Source organism: Thalassophryne amazonica, chromosome 14, assembly GCF_902500255.1.
Source record: "Thalassophryne amazonica chromosome 14, fThaAma1.1, whole genome shotgun sequence".
NCBI classification, from domain to species: Eukaryota; Metazoa; Chordata; class Actinopteri; order Batrachoidiformes; family Batrachoididae; genus Thalassophryne; species Thalassophryne amazonica.
Genome location: NC_047116.1, coordinates 72,855,550 through 72,876,754, shown reverse-complemented (window position 1 = coordinate 72,876,754; position 21,205 = coordinate 72,855,550). Strand labels below are relative to the sequence as shown.

Genomic DNA, 21,205 nt, shown 5'->3' with positions numbered 1-21,205 from the left:
TGGTTATGAATAATTTTTTTCTCTAATAGTTAAAATTTTATTTGCAAAGAAAGTCATGAAGTCCTTACTAGTTAAAGTTAAAGGAATACTCGGCTCAATAGAGCTCTGACTCTTTGTCAGCCTGGCTACAGTGCTGAAAAGAAACCTGGGGTTGTTCTTACTTTCTTCAGTTAGTGATGAATAGTAAGATGTCCTAGCTTTATGGAGGGCTTTTTTTTTATAGAGCAACAGACTCTTTTTCCAGGCTAAATGAAGATCTTCCAAATTAGTGAGATGCCATTTCCTCTCCAATCTATGGGTTATCTGCTTTAAGCTGCGAGTTTGTGAGTTATACCATGGAGTCATGCACTTCTGATTTAAGGCTCTCTTTTTCAGAGGAGCTACAGCATCCAAAGTTGTGCTCAATGAGGATGTAAAGCTATTGACGAGATAATCTATCTCACTCACAGAGTTTAGGTAGCTACTCTGCACTGTGTTGGTATATTTCATTGAAGAACATAAAGAAGGAATCATATCCTTAAACCTAGTTACAGCGCTTTCAGAAAGACTTCTACTGTAATGAAACTTATTCTCCACTGCTGGGTTGTCCATTAAAGTAAATGTAAATGTTATTAAGAAATGATCAGACAAAAAGGGGTTTTCAGGGAATACTGTTAAGTCTTCAATTTCTATGCCATATGTCAGCGCAAGAGCTAAAGTATGATTAAAGTGGTGGGTGGACTCATTTACATTTTGAGCAAAGCCAACTGAGTCTAATAATAGATTAAATGCAGTGTTGAGGGTGTCATTCTCAGCATCTATGTGGATGTTAAAATCGCCCACTATAATTATCTTATCTGAGCTAAGCACTAAGTCAGACAAAAGGTCTGAAAATTCACAGAGAAACTCACAGTAATGACCAGGTGGACGATAGATAACAACAAATAAAACTGGTTTTTGGACTTCCAGTTTGGATGGACAAGACTAAGAGTCAAGCTTTCAAATGAATTAAAGCTCTGTCTGGGTCTTTGATTAATTAATAAGCTGGAATGGAAGATTGCTGCTAATCTTGCCCCTCGGCCCGTGCTTCGAGCATTTTGACAGTTAGTGTGACTCGGGGGTGTTGACTCATTTAAACTAACATATTCATCCTGCTGTAACCATGTTTCTGTAAGGCAGAATAAATCAATATGTTGATCAATTATTATATCATTTACTATCAGGGACTTAGAAGAGAGAGACCTAATGTTTAATAGACCACATTTAACTGTTTTAGTCTGTGGTGCAATTGAAGGTGCTATGTTATTTTTTCTTTTTGAATTTTTATGCTTAAATAGATTTTTGCTGGTTATTGGTGGTCTGGGAGCAGGCACCGTCTCTACGGGGATCTATGTGTATGTATGTGTGTATGTATATATATATGTGTGTATGTATGTGTATGTATATATGAGGTCTGTCAATAAAGTATCATACCTTTTTATTTTTTTCAAAAACTATATGGATTTCATTCATATGTTTTTACGTCAGACAAGCTTGAACCCTCGTGCGCATGCGTGAGTTTTTCCACGCCTGTCGGTGACGTCATTCGCTTGTGAGCACGCCTTGTGGAAGGAGTGGTCCCACCCCCTCGTCGGATTTTCATTCTCGGCAAACAGCTGAGCTACTGCCGCTTTGTTCCATGAAATTTTTTTCAGGAGCTCTGCCAGACAACCAGCTGGAAACCATTTCGAAGATTCGGTTGTTTTTCGGTGAAAATTTTTCGGGCTTCACACAGATCAGGGACTGTTACTACAGCTTTAAGGACGGCCCACAATGGCGCATGGCACGCCGCGCTCCGAGCTGCGACGACGAGGCAGAAAACATCAGATCATTTCTAAGCTGATGGCTCTGTGGATACAAGACCGTAGTGTGCACTTTCTCTGGTTATCATAAGAACTGGACATCAGCCATTTTCCAGCAGATTTCACTTTTAACAAGAGATTTTGTCAGCGAATCGGTCGTTACGCACGAAGCCTCCGCGCGGCTTTTCATGACAAAATCTCTTGTTAAAAGTGAAATCTGCCAGAAAATGGCTGATGTCCAGCTCTTGTGATAACCAGAGAAAGTGCACACGACGGTCTTGTATCCACAGAGCCATCAGCTTAGAAATGATCTGGCGTTTTCTGCCTCGTCGTCGCAGCTCGGAGCGCGGCGCGCCGAGCGTCCTTAAAGCCGTCCTTAAACCTGTAGTAACACTCCTTATTCTCTGTGAAGCCCGTAAAATTTTCACCGAAAGCCAGATAAATTTTTCAAATGGTTTCCAGGTGCCACTCTCTAACAGCTTCTGAAAAAATTCTGATGGAAAAAAAGCCCAAATCATTCCGCCATTTCCTGACACTGAAAATCCGCAGAGGAGGCGGGACCACTCCTTCCACAAGGCGTGCTCACAGGCGAATGACGTCACTGACAGGCGTGGAAAAACTCACGCATGCGCACGAGGGTTCAAGCTTGTCTGACTTAAAAACATATGAATGAAATCCATATAGTTTTTGAAAAAAATAAAAAGGTATGATACATTATTGACAGACCTTGTATGTATGTATATATACATATATATATGTGTGTACATGTATGTATATGTGGAGAATATGGCGGGTGGGGTTTGAACCTGGAGCATTCCATATTTAAACTTTTTTTTTTTTTTTTGTGATGTATAAGATGTCTTGCTTCTTTTGTGGTGTACAGTAGCTCTGCGGGAGCACCCCAATTTCATTGTTACCTCCCCATACAATGACAATGTAGACTATTCTATTCTGTTGTGTTCTAGGGAGGTGATAGTTTAGTGGTTAAGTGTTGGGCTTGAGACCAGGGGATCCATCTTTAAAATCCCAGCCTGATCGGACATTCACTAAGGGGGCTTAGGCAAGGTCCTTGTGGTAGCATTGGGGTGAATGTGAGGCATTATTGTAAAGCGCTATGAGTGTCTGATGCAAATGGAAAAGTGCTATATAAATGCAGTCCTTTTAACATCTTTTCGATTTTATTCTATTCTATTCTAAATAAAGTCCAAGACATATTCACTGACTTGGAAATGTTCATGTATACATCCCCTGACTTGTCTGAAGAAAACTGGCAATAAAACGGATTATTTACAGGTATTATACCAAAGCGTTCCATTACTTATGCAACCCATCATCTTGGCTTTTATATTTTTAATTAATTTACATCGAGTTTTAGAGGCTTGCTTTCAGTTTGAGTTTAAGGAAGATCATGTTTTAATTTTTTATTTGTTATATTTTTTCTATTTGAAATGACATAAACAAACTAAAATGTGTTCCAATACTTTTGCAGGACACTATGTCTTGGCTGCAAGTGTTCAACAGGCTTTGAAATCCTTCGTTATGGACAAGTGATAACGTTTGGTCATTGAGTACGTTGAACTTGAGCAACTTCTTAGTAATCCTTTTAGCTTTCACATTGTCTGGTCGAAGTTTTCCTCATTTTTGGAATGACTCCAGACGTGTTTCCTGCCGGCTCCTTTCGTCTTTGTGCAACTCGCTAAAAAATCCTTGTGCTCATTAATGTGGTGCTTTTTCAAATGTTTTTTTTAAGTTTGCTGTATTGTTGGTCGCGACGGAGCTTCTGCCTCTCTGTACGATGGCTTGCAAACATTGCATATTGCTGTCTTGCTTTGCGGTATTTCTAGTGTAAAATATTTCCACACAGCGGACATGTTGTGATGAAAAGTTGGTCAGCCACAGTGCTCCACAGTGCTTGCCTGCTAGCTGGCTGTAAACTGTGGACTTGCTTAATGGAGGTGTGTCTCATTACACCTCGTCTCATTGAGACACCCCTCCATTCAGGAAATCCATTCCACATGTCGTAGCCAGCGAGCAGAGCAGCCAGCAGCACTTGTGGAGACACTTAAACAGAAAACGTACTATTTTTTTTTTTTTAATTATTGTTATTATTATTTTTTTTTTTTGTTGTTCATCCTTTTTCAACCATGAAAAAGAAACAGCTTTTATTTAATCTTTTGTCTTTTAAAAGATTTCTTTTGATTCTGATTGTTTTCTTTGCTGTCTCCACCTTGGTTTACCTTAAATCCGAGGATGTGATCGGGTTTCTGTAAAAAGGTAGATGGTGAATAGCTTGGGCATTAAAATAAATAAATAAATTCAGTCAGGTTTTTTTTTTTCTTGCATTAATTCCCGCATATCAATACACTTATACAATGATTTATATAGCCTTGTTGTTCATCCTGATGATGTTCCACACACGGTGCCCATTCAGGCACCTCTTGTCCCTGCACTCGGGGCTGCGCTGCACTGCTGACCCCATAGCATGTTAGGCACCTGCAGGAGGTTGGGGTTCGCCAGACTTTCCTCCTGTGATCACTCAGCCAAACACACCAGCAGCATTTTTGTCATCCTCCAGTGGACTGTCTGCTCATGCTTATCATTGCATTTCATGCAGTGAACAAAGTCTTCTTTATGTATAAATAACAGCTACTTTTGGGTATTTGTGATTAAAAAATAAATGAATAAATGAACAAAAAATAGAGAAACTGCTTCACCATGGAATCCAACAACATAAAAAAAAAATGTTAAGATAAACCTTGTCATAACTTATTTGTTCATGTTTTGTCTTGAAAAGTTTTTACTTCTTTTACATACATAAAGGAACAGTACTGCTACCTACAACATCATCTGCAAACTCTAAATGTCTTTGCTGAAAGCCACCCTGGACAACAGTAATGATGATGTTAAAAACTGTTATGCTATTACATTGTACAATGTAACAGTTGCAAAAATGAACAAGGAAAGTGTTCGAATTTAATAGGAAATAACTGTGAACAAAGAATAACATTCAGAATGGCCCAAAAGTATGTTGGATTATAGTGAATACATGGAAGATATTCTATATCAACAGATTATATCTATATAAACAAAATTAGATGGCAATGACAGTCCTACTGTTAAAGTTTGAGCTTACTTGGAACTTAATTGAAGTGGACAGCAGTGGGTTTTGTGCGCATGCAGGAGTACTGTTCTGCATTGGAGTGGCGGAAGAGGGGAGGGTGAGAGTGGGGGGTGGGAGAGGGGGTGCTGTATTCTTATCACTCACTCATCTTCAGCCACTTATCTGGGATCGGGTCGCGGGGGCAACAGCTCCAGCAGGGGACCCCAGGCTTCCCTTTCCCAGGCCCACATTGACCACCCCTGACTGGTGGATCCTGAGGCGTTCTCAAGCCAGTGTGAAGATATAATCTATTCACCTAGTCCTGGGTCTTACCCGGGGTGTCCTCCCAGATGGATGTGCCTGGAACACTTCCCCAGGGAGGTGCCCAGGGGGCATCCTTCCCAGATGTCTGAACCACCTCAGCTGGCTCCTTTCAGCGCGAAGGAGCAGCAGCTCTGCTCCAAGCTCACCACAGATGACCGAGCGTCTCACACTATTTCTAATGGAGACACCAGCCACCCTCCGAAGAAAGCCCATTTCGGCCGCTTCTAGTTTTGGTTACGGTCATGACCCAACCCTCATGACCATAGGTGGCCATAGGTGAGTGTAGGACCAGTACCAGTAGACCAGAAGATCGAGAGCTTCGCCTTTTGGCTTAGCTCCCTTTTCATCACAACAGTATGGCAGAGCGAATGCAATATCGCCCCTTCTGTGCCGATTCGCCAGCCAATCTCATGCTCCATTGTCCCCTCACTCGTGAACAAGATGTGAATTGAAAAGCAGTTGTTAGAGGTACTTGAACTCCTTCACTTGGGGCAAGACCACATTCCCTACCCGGAGTAGGCAGTCCATCGGTTTCCTGTTGAGAAACATGGCTTCAGATTTAGAGGTGCTGATCCTCATCCCAGCCGCTTCACACTCAGCTGCGAACCGATCCAGTGAATGTTGGAGGTCACAGGCTGATGAGGCCATCAGGACCACATCATCTGCAAAAAGCAGTGATGAGACCCTGAGCCCACCAAAATGAAAACGTTCCTCCCCCCGACTACACCTCGATATCTTATCCATGAATATCACAGACGAGATTGGTGACAAGGCGCAGCCCTGGCGGAAGCCAACCCCCACCGGAAATGAGTCTGATTTACTGCTGAGCACCTGAACACAGCTCCCGCTTTGCGTGTACAGAGATTGGACGGCCCTGAGAAGTGAACCCCTCACTCCATACTCTCGCAGCACCTCCCACAGTATCTCCCGGGGTACCTGATTATACGCCTTCTTCAAGTCCATAAAACATGTTTAGACTGGATGGGCATATTCCCAGGCACCCTCCAAGAGCTGGTCTGTTGTTCCACGACCAGGACGGAAGCCGCATGGTTCCTCTTCAACCAGACGTTCAACTCCCGGCCGAACCCTCCTTTCCAGCACCCTGGAGTAGACTTTACCAGGGAGGCTAAGTAGTGTGATGGCCCTGTAATTGGTACACACTCTCTGGTCCCCCTTTTTAAATATGGGGACCACCACCCCAGTTTGCCACTCCCTAGGTACTGTCCCAGACCTCAATGCTATGTTGAAGAGACGCCTCATCCAAGACAGTCCCTCCACACCCGGAGCCTTCAGCATTTCTGGACAGATCTCATCAACCCCTGGGGCCTTGCCACTGTGGAGTTGTTTGACTACCTCAGTGACTTCCACCAGGGAAATTGATGAAAATCCTCCATCAGCTTCCAGATCTGCCCCTACTATAGAGGGCGCTCCGGTCCGGTCTGATGCAAGAGTTCCTCAAAGTGTTCCTTCCAGCGCCAGATTACATCCTCAGTTGAGGTCAACAAAGTCCCATCCTTACTGTAGACAGCCTGGATGGTTTCCCGTTTTCCTCTCCTGAGGTACCTCACAGTCTGCCAGAAGCACCTCTGTACCGACTGAAAGTCCTTCTCCATTGTTGCTCCGAACTCCCACACACGCTGCTTTGCCTCCCCCACAGCAGAGGTTGCTGCCTCGCAGATCAGTCGGTACCTTGCAACTGCCTGCGGAGTCCTCCAACTTAACATATTCCGCAAGGGCTTCTTCTTCAGTCAGACAGCTTCCCTGACCACCGGTGTCCACCACGGTGTTCAAGGGTTGCCGCCCCTTGAGGCGCCTAAGACCTTCAGACCACAGCTCCCCGCTGCACCTTCAGCAATGGAAGCTTTGAACATTGCCCATTCTGGTTCAGTGCCCCCAACTTCCACAGTGATGCTAGGAAAACTCCGCCGGAGGTGTGAGTTGAAGTCTGTCAGACAGTGGGCTCCTCCAGACATTTCCAGTTCACCTGCACTATCTGTTTGGGCTTACCAGGTCAGTCCAAAGTCCTCCCCCACCCTCTAATCCAATTCACCAGCAGATGATGATCAGTTGACAGCTCTGCCCCTTTCTTCATCCAAGTGTCCACAATATGTGGCCTCAGATCAGATGATACGACCACAAAATCAATCATCGATCTTCGGCCTAGGGTGCTCTGGTAACATGTACACTTATGAGCATCCTTATGTTCGAACAAGGTGTTCGTTATGGACAGTCCATGACTAGCACAGAAGTCCAGTAACAAACAACCATTCGGGTTTAGATTGGGGAGGCCGTTCCCCCTGTCATGCCTCTCTAGGTGTCTCTGTTATTGCCCACATGTGTTCACGTCCCCTAGTAGAACAATCAATCAATCAATCAATCAACTTTTTTTTTATATAGCGCCAGATCACAACAGACAGTTGCCCCAAGGCGCTCTATATTGTAAGGCAAGGCCATACAATAATTATGAAAAACCCCAACGGTCAAAACGACCCCCTGTGAGCAAGCACTTGGCTACAGTGGGAAGGAAAAACTCCCCTTTAACAGGAAGAAACCTCCAGCAGAACCAGGCTCAGGGAGGGGCAGTCTTCTGCTGAGACTGGTTGGGGCTGAGGGAGAGAACCAGGAAAAAGACATGCTGTGGAGGGGGGCAGAGATCGATCACTAATGATTAAATGCAGAGTGATGCATACAAAGCAAAAAGAGAAAGAAACAGTGCATCATGGGAACCCCCCCACAGTTTACGTCTAAACCAGCATAACCAAGGGATGGTCCAGGGTCACCTGATCCAGCCCTAACTATAAGCCTTAGCAAAAAGGAAAGTTTTAAGCCTAATCTTAAAAGTAGAGAGGGTATCTGTCTCCCTGATCTGAATTGGGAGCTGGTTCCACAGGAGAGGAGCCTGAAAGCTGAAGGCTCTGCCTCCCATTCTACTCTTGCAAACCCTAGGAACTACGAGTAAGCCTGCAGTCTGAGAGCGAAGCGCTCTAATGGGGTAATATGGTACTACAATGAAGTCCTTCACTGGGGCCCCATACCAGACTCCATTCAGGGACTCCAGGAAGGCTGAATACTCCAAACTGCTGTTCGGTGCATATGCACAAACAGTCAGAATTTTACCTGCCGCCACCCAAAGGTGCAGGGAGGCGACTCTCTCATCTACTGGGGTAAACTCCAATGTAGTGGTGCTCAGCCGGGGACCCGTGAGTATCCCCACACCCACCTGGCACCTCACATCCTGGGCAACTCCAGAGAAGAATAAGGTCCAACCCCTATCAAGGAGAGTGGTTCCGGAGCTGAGCCTGTGCGTGGAGGCGAAGCCCACCGGATCTAACAGGTATCGCTCCACCTCCCGCCCCTGTCACCTGGGTCTGGTCTGCCGAGGCCCTCCACTTTCACTGCCCCCAATGGGATAGTGCACCTGACACCAGCGGTTCCCCCTCTCGGTGATGAGCTCACAGGGTGGAGATGGAAAGTCCACATTGCCTTTTCGGGATGTGCCCGACTGGGCTCAGTGGCAAGCCCAGCCACCAGGCGCTCGCTGATGGGCCCTCCATCCGGACCTGGCTCCAGACGGGGGCCCCGGGCTTCCTCCAGGGCAGGTCACATTTTCTCTGCCTCATTCTGTCATGGTGTCTTATGAACCATTCTTAGTCTGGCCTGTCACCTGAAACCAATTTGCTATGAGAGACCCTATCAGGAGCACAACAGCTCCAGACAGCACATAGCTGGTTCATAGCGGCACACAAACCTCTCCACCACGATAAGTTGATTATTCCCGGAGAGGCACTGTATTCTGCAGAGCAAAAATGTGTCAGTTTATTTTTTAGTACCAAAAGCAGTACCGTTATTGATCGAACTTGTCGGTACTTCAGTCTCTAATAATTTAGCTTAAGGTCCTGTTTAATTCTAGTTTTCAGTACCCATCCCTATAGTGGTGTATATTTGGATGTAACTACATCATGATTTCCTTTGCCCAGAGTGCTGCAGTTGTCCAAGTTGCTTGATTTGTTCATATGGACAGTGCTGGACTGTGGTGAAGGTGATGAAGGTGTGGATGGGAAGACAAAAAAATTGTCCTCTGCACTGCAAAACATTGTGCAATCTATCTTTGTCTCCATGCACATTCTCCTACTTTCAAATGACCATATTGTACATGATGTTGTCTCTGAGATCTTGTTTCATAATGCATCTTTACACAGACAAGGGAGATTCCCTTTATTCATTTTTTTGGCTATTGTAAGGATGAGGAGGTTGGTCTGTGTGATAAGAGTTGGATTTCTAGTGTTTAGACCTGGATTCAGTTCTAGGTCTGTGTTTCCGGCTGCCTTTCTGTATTCCTTGGACAAGGGACTACCTGCATTGGCTCAGGCAGCCAGCTATAACTGGGCTGGGGAGGTAGCCTGTGTCATAGGGGTCATTTGTGGGAGGTGATGGCCTAGTGGTTATGTTGTGGGCTTGAGACCAGAGGATACTCAATTCAAACCCCCCGCCAGACCAGAAAGGGTCCTCGGACAAGGTCTTTAGTCCCCTCGTTGCTTCCAAATGTTCAGTTGATCAGTACCCTGACGTGTGTGTGTGTGTGTGTGTGTGTGTGTGTGAGAGAGAGAGAGAGAGAGAGAGAGAGAGAGAGAGAGAGAGAGAGAGAGAGAGAGAGAGAGAGAGAGAGAGAGAGAGAGAGAGAGAGAGAGAGAGAGAGAGAGAGAGAGAGAGAGAGAGAGAGAGAGAGAGAGAGAGAGGAGAGAGAGAGAGAGAGAGAGAGAGAGAGAGAGAGAGAGAGAGAGAGAGAGAGAGAGAGAGAGAGAGAGAGAGAGAGAGAGGAGAGAGAGAGAGAGAGAGAGAGAGAGAGAGAGAGAGGGGAATGGGAATGGGTGAATGTGAGGCATCAATGCAAAGTGCTTTGAGTTTCTGATTCAGATTGAAAAAGTGCCATATAAATGCAGTCCATTTAGTTCACATCCAGAAGTCATAGACACTCATTTGCTTCATGCTACGGTATTTGGGAAGAAGTACTTGCCTGATGGGTCTTAGGGCCTGCACAGGACTTGACTTCTAAAAGGACAGTTGTCCTTTTTGAGAACTAGTTGTTTGACTGCCTGAGAAAATGCCATGTGTTTTCTAAGTATTTTCTGATTGATTTATCAGTTTCAAGGAGTCTGTATTTATACACTTCACATATTTCCCCCCTGAAGGGCAGAACTTGTCTATCATCCATCTCTATATGTATCTACAGCCCACAATGTGGAACTGTTTAAGACTACTTTAAGACTATGTACGATAATCTCAAGACACTTGTAACAATGGTTTTCTCTCAGCACAACTTGCTTTGCTCCCTGGAGAGCTGACTTTGACATGTTCCTTCTGCCTTTCCTCACATTCAGTTCTGCATTTTTTTTTCCCCCTTCATTTTGCCCCTTCCTGTCAACTACATGAACAGGCGTCTCTGCCACAGAGGAAAAAAGGTATCAAAAAGCAGGAAACTGCAAGGGAAGCAGTAACCCTCCTCTGCAGCATGCACATTATCTCCCTAGCTTGTCCAGAAACAAAATAGAAAGGATGTGAGCTCAAAGAATCTGAAGCAGTTGTTAGAAGTGCTACTTTCCTTTTTACTTTCCAGACATGATAGAGAGTACATGTTTGCTTTTGCTGTTTGCTTTTTGACTCAGTTTCTCTATTTGGCTGTTTGAACAAGGAATCATAGATTCATCCTGGGCCCATGTTCCTGCCGGGGGAGATGGACCCAGCTGGGTTTGACGCCACAGGACACAGGGATCCAAAGCCATCCTTTGTTGTGAAGTATTGTGCAATTTGTCATATTTCTGCCTCATCTCAAATGGCCTGGCTCCAAAATTAAACTTCCACTTGAGAGCTCACAGTGGATAGAGAGGGAGAGTACCACAGCAAGGTGTATACCACAGCATGAGAACTGTCAGCTCTGCCAAGGAAGGGACATGAAAACCAAAATGACACACTTTGAACAAACAAGTGGGGCCTGAGTGTTGGCCAACTGGGATTCACCAGTGATCTCATACAACAAGAGAGCAAATGACTGTGTTGCCCTGCTTTAGCCCAGAGGTCCAATACAAAACAGGAAATGTGAAATACAAACAAGAACATCATGAATTTGGATTTGTGTTTTTGGAGAATGGTTATATGCCAAAGAGGTGCTTCATCCACTTTTCATGATGAATTAATTTGGAAAGGATTTCAGTGGACTATGGCATAATGGAGTTGATGCCACATTAATAAGTTAATGATAAATGTTAAAGTTTTGGCACCTATGTCAAATTTTGTTTAGGATAATTTGTGACTCCCCTGTGGCCTCAACTTTATCTAAAGTTTGGGTCTTTTAGTGAAGCCTAGGGCCAGTGGCTGGCGATCACCTTAGTATTTCTTCTGTTTTTCTTGTTGCTTAATGCTGACAAATTATACCTTATTTGTTGTCTTTCTGCCGCTTGATCCTGTTTTTTTTTTTTCTCTCTCTGTCCAAGATGCGGGTCCATCCAGAAGTGGGACTGTGTGTCTTCTTCTGTAATGGTCATGAAATAGATGGGATCTGTGGATTTTGTAGATTTATCTATCTATTCCTGCATGTGCAGAAATTTCCACTTGATGGTAATTGTTTGAGTAACATGATGATCTGAAGAGCCAAGATAGGCCACTTCACACTGTTTATTGCTCCACTGTATAATAAACTGAATGTGCTTTGTTTTAGCATTATATTCAAATAAAAGCATTTTCTTTCTTTCTTTTTTTTTAAAAAGGTTGTGGTTTCAAAAAATAATTTTGCTCAAATGACCATGAAAAGGAGGGGTGTCTTATAATCAGGCATGTCTTATATTCGGGTCAAATAGGGTAAGCATTTGTCCTAGCTATTTCATTTTGGCAAAATCCACCACCATCTGTCCTTCCATATACCTCTCCATAATACCATAGCTTACCTTAAACTCCTCATTATCTCTGTTCTGTTCACCAACATGCATGTTGGTATCTGCAGCAATTGCCACTCTTTATTCCTCGGGTACACACTCTCTACCGCCTCATTCAACTCATTTCAGAAATCTTTCTCCTCCATCTCACAACCTAACTGTGGGGCATATTCATCATCACCCCTTCAATTTCTAACTTCACACTCATCATGCTGTCAGTAACTTGCTTCGCCCCAACACACTTAATATACTCTTCCTGCAGAATGAGTTAAACACCATTTCTCCTCCCATCCACACCATGACACAGCAGTGTGAGCCCACCTCTGATGCTCCTGGCCTTACTTCTCTTCACCTAGTCTCTTGTGGACACAGTACATGTACCTTTCTTCTCTCCATCACATCTGTGAGCTCTCTCCATTTACTAGTCATTCTGCCGTCATTTAAAGTTCCGACTCTCACTTGCATACTACAAACTTTCCTCCTCTTGTGCTGCCTGCACACATGCTCTGTGCTGCTTCTTCTTTGCCCAGTTTCTACCAGAACCCTTCTGGGCAACAGTACTAGTGGGAGCTGTTGTGAACCCAAATCTTGACCGATCCAGCATGGAAATTTGTCATCTGCATTTTTTTATTTGACTAGTCTTCCACGGGACTCCCTTCATGATGCAGTGCTATTAGTTTATCTGGGCTTGACTCTGCCACTCACAATCAACTGGCTTGTGCACCCCAAGTGCCTGAGTTCCAGCTCTATAATTATAATAATAATAATAGCAATAATAATAACTTTATTTGTATAATACTTTCAGTTCAAGAGTCTGTTTATTAAAATATAAATTGATTTTTTTTAAACAAAGGGAGAAAGGTGTGTAACCAGGACACAATGATAATTTAACACATAATAACCAAAGACTGTTCTCACACTGATAAGGTGGGTGCCAGAGTCTGCAGAAGTACACTATGGGTCTATTTGACCTCATGTTGTTCTTGGCAATGGCGGACCCAATTATTGAGTCTTTTAAATTTCTGCTTGCACCCAGCCTTTGATGTCCAGCAGAAATGCTGTCTCTTCTCTCAGTGTATACAATTGTACAGCTTTTTCTTGCTCTCTTTTAAAGTCGAGAATTGGCACATTACGAGGTCTGTCCGTAAAGTATCGTACCTTTTTATTTTTTTCAAAAACTATATGGATTTCATTCATATGTTTTTACGTCAGACATGCTTGAACCCTCGTGCGCATGCGTGAGTTTTTCCACGCCTGTCGGTGACGTCATTCGCCTGTGAGCACGCCTTGTGGAAGGAGTGGTCCCGCCCCCTCGTCGGATTTTCATTGTCTGGAAATGGCGGAATGAAAAGGACTTTTTTTTCCATCAGAATTTTTTCAGAAGCTGTTAGAGACTGGCACCTGGAAACCATTCGAAAAATTTATCTGGCTTTCAGTGAAAATTTTACGGGCTTCACAGAGAATAAGGACTTTAACTACAGGTTTAAGGACCCCTTTAAAGGACGGTCGGTGCGCCGCGCTGCGAGCTGCGACGACACGGCACAAACCACTGGATCATTTCTAAGCTGATGGCTCTGTGGATACGAGACCGTCGTGTGCTCTTTCTCTGGTTATCACAAGACCTGGACATCAGCCATTTTCCGGCAGATTTCACTTTTAACAAGAGATTTTGTCATGGAAAGCCGCGCGGAGGCTTCGCGCGTCACGACCGATTCGCTGATGAAGCGAGACAAAGGAACACCTCCGTTTCAGCGTGTTAGAGGACAAGTTGGGACATGTCCAGCTCTCCACAAGTTCTTTTATACTCACTCGACTGGTAAGCACTGAAAGCCGAGATAGACATGTCCCAACTTGTCCTCTAACACGCCGAAACGGAGGTGTTCCTTTGTCTCGCTTCATCAGCGAATCGGTCGTGACGCGCGAAGCCTCCGCGCGGCTTTCCATGACAAAATCTCTTGTTAAAAGTGAAATCTGCTGGAAAATGGCTGATGTCCAGGTCTTGTGATAACCAGAGAACGAGCACACGACGGTCTCGTATCCACAGAGCCATCAGCTTAGAAATGATCCAGTGGTTTGTGCCGCAGCTCACAGCGCGGCGCACCAACCATCCTTTAAAGGGGTCCTTAAACCTGTAGTTAAAGTCCTTATTCTTTGTGAAGCCCGTAAAATTTTCACTGAAAGCCAGATAAATGTTTTGAATGGTTTCCAGGTGCCAGTCTCTAACAGCTTCTGAAAAAATTCTGATGGAAAAAAAGTCCTTTTCATTTCGCCATTTCCAGACAATGAAAATCCGACGAGGGGGCGGGACCACTCCTTCCACAAGGCGTGCTCACAGGCGAATGACGTCACCGACAGGCGTGGAAAAACTCACGCATGCGCACGAGGGTTCAAGCATGTCTGACGTAAAAACATATGAATGAAATCCATATAGTTTTTGAAAAAAATAAAAAGGTACGATACTTTACGGACAGACCTCGTATTACACAAAATTACTGGAACAAGTGTGAAGTGTGTGTAGGTGGCTGCATGCATATTTATTTGCTTTACAACATTGGAACTTTTTCAATTATAGAAATGAGTCTTTTCAGCAGAGAATTTCTATCTGCTGACACACTATTTGATATTGTTGGTATTGTTATTGTTGTCAGCACAACATCCCAACTGCCTGTCTTTCCATATAAGTTACCAATAAATGAGAGCATCGCATAACACTGTACATGTATTTAAACTGATCGGATTAAACGCAGCCACCTTTTCTCTGTTTTTCCCATTTTGATTAGAGATGCAGAGGGCAGAAAGCTCTGCAAGAAAGTGAAGGTTGACCCAGGCTCCAAAAGTGGGGGAGCTGAGCTTCTGCATTATAAGTGAGTAAACAGTAATTCAGGAGGCTGTCAGAGACTTTTCCACACTTCAGTGCTTTCTTGAAAGGAAGTGAATGTTCACAGCTTAAGAAGTGTGTTTATGTTTTACGCCTGGTGTTGTGAGCTTTGCTTTTGTGGTCTCTTGCAGAGATGGAACCTTCCATACAGAGTACAACAGACCTGCTTCCTTCAAGGTGAGTCCAGCTGAAGTGCTGCACAACTGCTGCTTTTGTCTTGTCAGTATGAAGTCGTACTTTGTAGTCTTAATCCAATCCAATCTACTTTATTTATATAGCACATTTAACAACAAAAACGTTCCAAAGTGCTGCACATACAGTAGAATCACGATAGATAAAACCCCAATAGTCAAGAAATAAATAAAAAATAAGAAAATTAACAATAAAAATAACTAAAATGTGCAAGATAAATAAATAAATACATACAGCATACAAAACATAAAACCAATAAAATCTACCAAATAAAAACAAAACCAACAAAACAGAGGACCACACAACTCATGCAGTGTTAAAAACCAGAGAATAAAAGTGGGTCTTCAGACGAGACTTAAAACACTCCACTGTGGGGGCTGTTTGGACATGGAGGGGCAGAGCGTTCCAAAGTCTGGGGCCAGCCACAGAGAAAGCTCTGTCCCCCCGGTTTCAAGTCTCGTCTTGGGTACCACGAGCTGGAAATGGCCCTCAGAGCACGTGCCGGAGAGTAAATTTGTAGGAGGTCAGTGACATATTGAGGAGCCATTCCATTCAAAGCTTTAAAGACAAACAATAAAATCTTAAAATCAATTCTAAAATTAATAGGAAGCAAGTGCAAAGATGCAAGAATTGGGGTTATGTGCTCACGCTTCCAGGCTCCTGTTAAAAGTCGTGGTGCAGCGTTCTGGACTAACTGCAAACGGGAAAGAGCTCGTTGGGTAATGCCGAAATAAAGTGCGTTACAGTAGTCCAGACGACTTGAAATAAAAGAGTGCACAACTTGTTCAAAAAGGTTGAAAGATAAAAACGGTTTTACCTTTGATAAAAGACGAAGATGATAAAAGCACAATTTCAAAACACCATTGATTTGTTTATCATTTAAAATCGCTGTCTATAGTGACACCAAGGCTGGTGACCTTGGGACGTACAAAATCCTTAAGAGGTCCCAAGTCAACGAGGGCACTTCCTAACAACATAACCTCTGTCTGGCCCTCGTTAAGTTTCAAAAAATTCTGTGACAACCAAGCCCTGACGTCACACAGACAGTCGAGTAGGGGTGTCAGGGGGCAAAGGCTGTTTTTAGCGATAGGCATGTAGATTTGACAATCATCAGCATAAAAATGGTAGGCCACATCATGTTTTTTAAAAATCATTAAGTATGTCGCCATAAACAATTCTCTGCCACAGAAGACATTGCATCTGTGTTGATTTAATTCATTTAGTTTAAGAGCAGCTTTAGTTTGCTGGTTTATTGTATAAAAACAGTTGCATTTTCTTTCCTTCTTGTCTGCATCTGTTAAAGTATGTCTATGATAGATTTAACATCTCGTTATAATCGTTCAGACGAGCTGCGCTCTGATGCGATCCGGTGACGCAACCACTTGCTGTCTTCACTTCTGTAATCCACTTGACAAGCTGTACGTTTTTTTAGCAAGCAGATTGCACCACGTAGCATGACATTTATGCGTAAAGGATTTTATTGAACATTTCAAAATTATCTTTGCACAATTGCACATGCCGGTGCCCCTCTTATGCTCAGTCTGCACCCGTTAAAGACGAGTTTACTCTCCTGCATGACACAGGTCGTGCAATTGCTTGAATCAAAGGCATACATGTGTCAGTGCACCTTAAGTTAAGAGCTCTTTGAGAGGGCTTTGAGTTGCTTTGTGGATACATGCCCTGAGCTTTTGGATATGACTCTTTAGCTCCTTACTGCCGGTTCCGAATGGGGAAGGGTTTATACACGCACCCGCTACACATGCAACTGTCACACATGGGACAGTCGGCTGTGCGTCGGGGTATGAGACACCCGATCACATGGTTTAGAGAGTCCGTCATGTGCAGCATGGTCTGATAGGCATGACACACATGTGGACCATGGTGTGATCAGATCATAGGGCTATACATTGGCTTGCAAGAGTATTCATCCCTTTGGTATTTCACGCATTTTAATTTGTTTATGGCGTTTCAAATACGAAAAGTAAATCAGGCTTCTCAATATAAAAATTTCTAAAATTATCTTCCTTAGACTCAAATTGAAAACAAATCTGTACAACTTGATATAAATTAATTAAGTAATCAGCCCCTTTGGTATAATACTTGTAAATAATCAGTTTGTAAATAATCAGCTTAATTGCCAGTTTTCTTCAGACAAATCAGGAGATGGATACATGAACATTTCCAAGTCACTGAATATGTCTTGAACTTTATTTCCATCAGTTATGAAGAAATACAAACAATGTGGCACTCTGGTAAATCTGTGTGGAGTAGACAGTTCTCAGAAACTGAGTGACTGTGCAAAGAAGGAGAACAGTGAGGAAGTTTCTTTGGAGGCTCTCAGTTGTTCAGGTGGTTTCCATAGTAGAGAAGCTTGAATCTTCGACTGGCCTGGGTTGCTTGACGTGAGGACGTTTCGCTTCAAATCGCAGAAGCTTCCTCAGCTAAAATTCTTGCTCTGTTAGTCTGACTTCTGTCTGACCCTTGTCGAGAAGTACAAACAGAAGCCACAAAAGCTGGAATTTTAAACCTAACCAGACGCCTTCTACCGAGAGGCAGACTGCTATTGGCTAGTGACTAAACAATTGCTTTAATTAGCACCTATTGTGCTCTAGTTAGCACCCTCCTAATGACAGGGTAGCTGTCCCTCCTAAAGATGGGACTGATGCCTCTCCTGATGGCATGAATGACTCATTATCATGAACAAAAGACTGAAACTGCTTTGATCTGAGTACCCCATTGTAAACAAGAGACAAAGCGTGTCTCAGACCCCTCTCCCCGGTTAAGGCTGGGTTTCAACTGTTTCACATAGAATGCCTCTTTCACCCCTCTTTCAAACCATTTCTTCTCTCTGGCTAATATTTTAACTTCCTTGTCCTCAAATGTGTGGTTAGTGTCTTTAAGGTGGAGATGAACTGCAGAGTGAGGTCCACTGCCGCCCTCTCTGCACTGCTGGTATAGCCTTTTGTGTAAAGTTTGCTTAGTCTCACCTATGTAGTGTTCGTTACATTTTTCCTGACATCTGATAGAATACACTACATTGCTCTGTTTGTAACTAGGGATCCTGTCCTTAGGGTGAACTAATTTCTGTCTCAAGGTGTTAACAGGTTTAAAGTTAACTGGGATTTTGTGCTGTCTGAAGATCCTCTGTAGTTTTCCCCTACTCCTGCTAAATAAGGGAGAGACACTCCTCTTCTTCTTGTCTCTGTCTCCTGTCTATCTGGTCTCTTTGTTCTCTGGGACTTCTGCACTTTGTCCAGGGACCATCGTGGGTACCCACATACCGTGAGGGCTTTCTGGACAAGTTGTTGTTCTTTAGCCCTTCCCTCTGCAGTTGTGGGTGCCTGTAGGGCTCTGTATTGAGGGAAGGGCTAAAGACGCTCTGTCTCCTGTTTACAGTGGGGTAGTTTCAGTCTTTTGTTCATGGTAATGAGTCATTCACACCATCAGGAGAGGCGTCAGTCCCATCGTTAGGAGGGACAGCTACCCTGTCATTAGGAGGGTGCTAACTAGAGCACAATAGGTGCTAATTAAAGCAATTGTTTAGTCACCAGCCAATAGCAGTCTGCCTCTCGGTAGAAGGTGTCTGGTTAGGTTTAAAACTCCAGCTTTTGTGGCTTCTGTTTGTTCTTCTTGGCAAGGATCAGACAGAAGTCAGACTACCAGAGCAAGAATTTAAGCTGAGGAAGCTTCTGCGGTTTGAAGCGACACATCCTAGCGTCAAGCAACCCAGTCTAGTCGAAGATTCAAGCTTCTCTACAACAGTGAGAAAAGCAACCGAGACACCCAGACAATGCAGAAAAAGTTTTAAGCTTCTGTGACTGTGATTGAAGAAATTGTGCACAGTGCAAATTCTGCGTTTTGTATCTCCAGTTATACAGCTTCATGATGAAGTGGTATAGAGGATGGTCTTCTTTCACTAAAACATCAAATCTAGGCGTGCATCTTAGATGTACCTTCTGTATGTGAACTTTCAGGCCTTCTTTTTAAGAAAATCCTCCTCTGCTCCACTTCATCATGAAGCTGTATAACTGGGGATACAAAATCCAAAACTTGCACTGTGCACAATTTCTCCAATCACAGCCACAGAGGCCTATAACGTTTTCTGGGTTGTGTAGGTGTCTTGGTGGTTTTCCTCACTCTTCTCCTTCTGATCACAGGGGTGTGTCTACACTGCAGTGATGTGATAATCAGTGGACCCTGGTTTACAGTTGTACGTAAACGTTTTGGCACCCCTGATGATTTCCATGACTTTCTTTTATAAATAATTAGTTGTTTGGATCAGCATTTTTAGTTAAATATATCACATAGCAGACAAACAGTGATATTTGAGAAGTGCAATGAAGTTTATAGGATTAACAGAAAGTGTGCAATAATTCTTGAAACAAAATTAGGCAGGTGCATAAATTTTGGCACCCCAACAAAAAAAATACATCAATATTTAGTAGATCTTCCTCTTGCAGAAATAACAGACTCTAAACTCTTCCTATAGCTTCCAGTGAGAGCCTGAATTCTAGGTGAAGGTATTTTGGACCATTCTTCTTTACAAAACATCTCAGGTTTGTTGGTTTCCGAGCATGGACAGCCCGCTTAAAATCACACCACAGATTTTCAATCATTTTCAGGTCTGGGGACTGAGATGGCCATTCCACAACATTGCACTTGCTCCTCTGCATGAATGCCTTAGTAGATTTTGAGCAGTGTTTAGGGTCGTTGTCTTGTTGAAAGATCCAGCCCCGGTGCAACTTCAACTTTGTCACTGATTCATGAATATTGTTCTCAAGAATCTGCTGATATTGACTGGAATCCATGTGACCCTCAACTTTAACAAGATTCCCAGTACCTGCACTGGCCACACAACATGATGGAACCACCTCCAAATTTTACTGTAGGTAGCAAGTGTTTTTCTTGGAATGTTGTGTTCTTTTTCAGCCATGCATATTGCCCCTTGTCCAAATAACTCAGCTTTAGTTTCATCAGTCCACAGCACCTTATTCCAAAATGAAGCTGGCTTGTCCAAATGTGCTTTAGCATACCTCAAGCGACTCCGTTAGTGGCATGTAGGCACAAAGGGCTTACACTGCATTACACCATCATACAACATCTCTTTGTGCAATTTACGCTGTATAGTTGAACAATGCACAGAGACACTGTCTGCAGCAAGATTGTGATTGTGTTGTAGGTCTTTGGAGCAGGTCTGTGGGTTGACTATGACTGTTCTCACCATCCTTCGCTTCAGCTTATGAGATTTTTCTTGGCCTGCCACTTCAGGCCTTAACTAGTACTGTGCCTGTGGTCTTCCATTTCCTCACTATGTTCCTCACAGTGGAAACTGACAGCTGAAATCTCTGAGATAGCTTTTTGTATTCTTCCCTTGAGCAGTCTTTGTTTTCAGGTCATTTGAGAGTTGTTCAGATGCTCCCATGTTGCCACTCATTAAAAGAGATGCAAAGAGGGGAAACATTTGCAAATGGCCACCTTAAATACCCTTTCTCATGGTTGGATTCACCTGTGCAAGGAGGTCAAGGCTCAGTGAGCTTACCAAACCAATTTTTTGTTCCAATAATTAGTGCTAAATGTTTTCAAATCAATAAAATGACAAGGGTGCCCAAATTTATGCACCTGCACAATTTTGTTTAAATAATTATTGCACACTTTCTGTATTTCACTTCTCAAATATCAGTGTGTTTGTCTGCTATATGATATGTTGTTGTTTATTCGGCTGATTCCGTTATTGTTCGGGGTCGCCACAGCGGATACAGCCAGATGGTCAGTGAGAATTCCATGTCGAACTGGCTTGCATTATTTTCGTGTATACGCACACGAAGTTCGGTGAGTTAAGTCACTGTAATATCACTCCGCTCTGGTCGTCACCACAGCAGTGCACAAATCAGTTGGCGCAGAGCAGCTGTGTTTTGACAGGTGAATGACAGAAACGTGATAAAACATGGATTTCCAAGTGAATTTT

General features: G+C 43.5%; 1 protein-coding gene across 1 annotated transcript in view; it reads left to right on the top strand.

The window, feature by feature from the left end:
• The window catches only part of pdia5 (protein disulfide isomerase family A, member 5), a 196,049-nt gene that overhangs the window by 54,503 nt on the left and 120,341 nt on the right, over positions 1 to 21,205 (top strand). The window contains exons 4-5 of the mRNA XM_034185846.1: positions 14,951 to 15,034; positions 15,180 to 15,225. Of these exons, the coding sequence (XP_034041737.1) occupies positions 14,951 to 15,034; positions 15,180 to 15,225 (130 nt within the window). The remainder of the gene's footprint in view (positions 1 to 14,950; positions 15,035 to 15,179; positions 15,226 to 21,205) is intronic.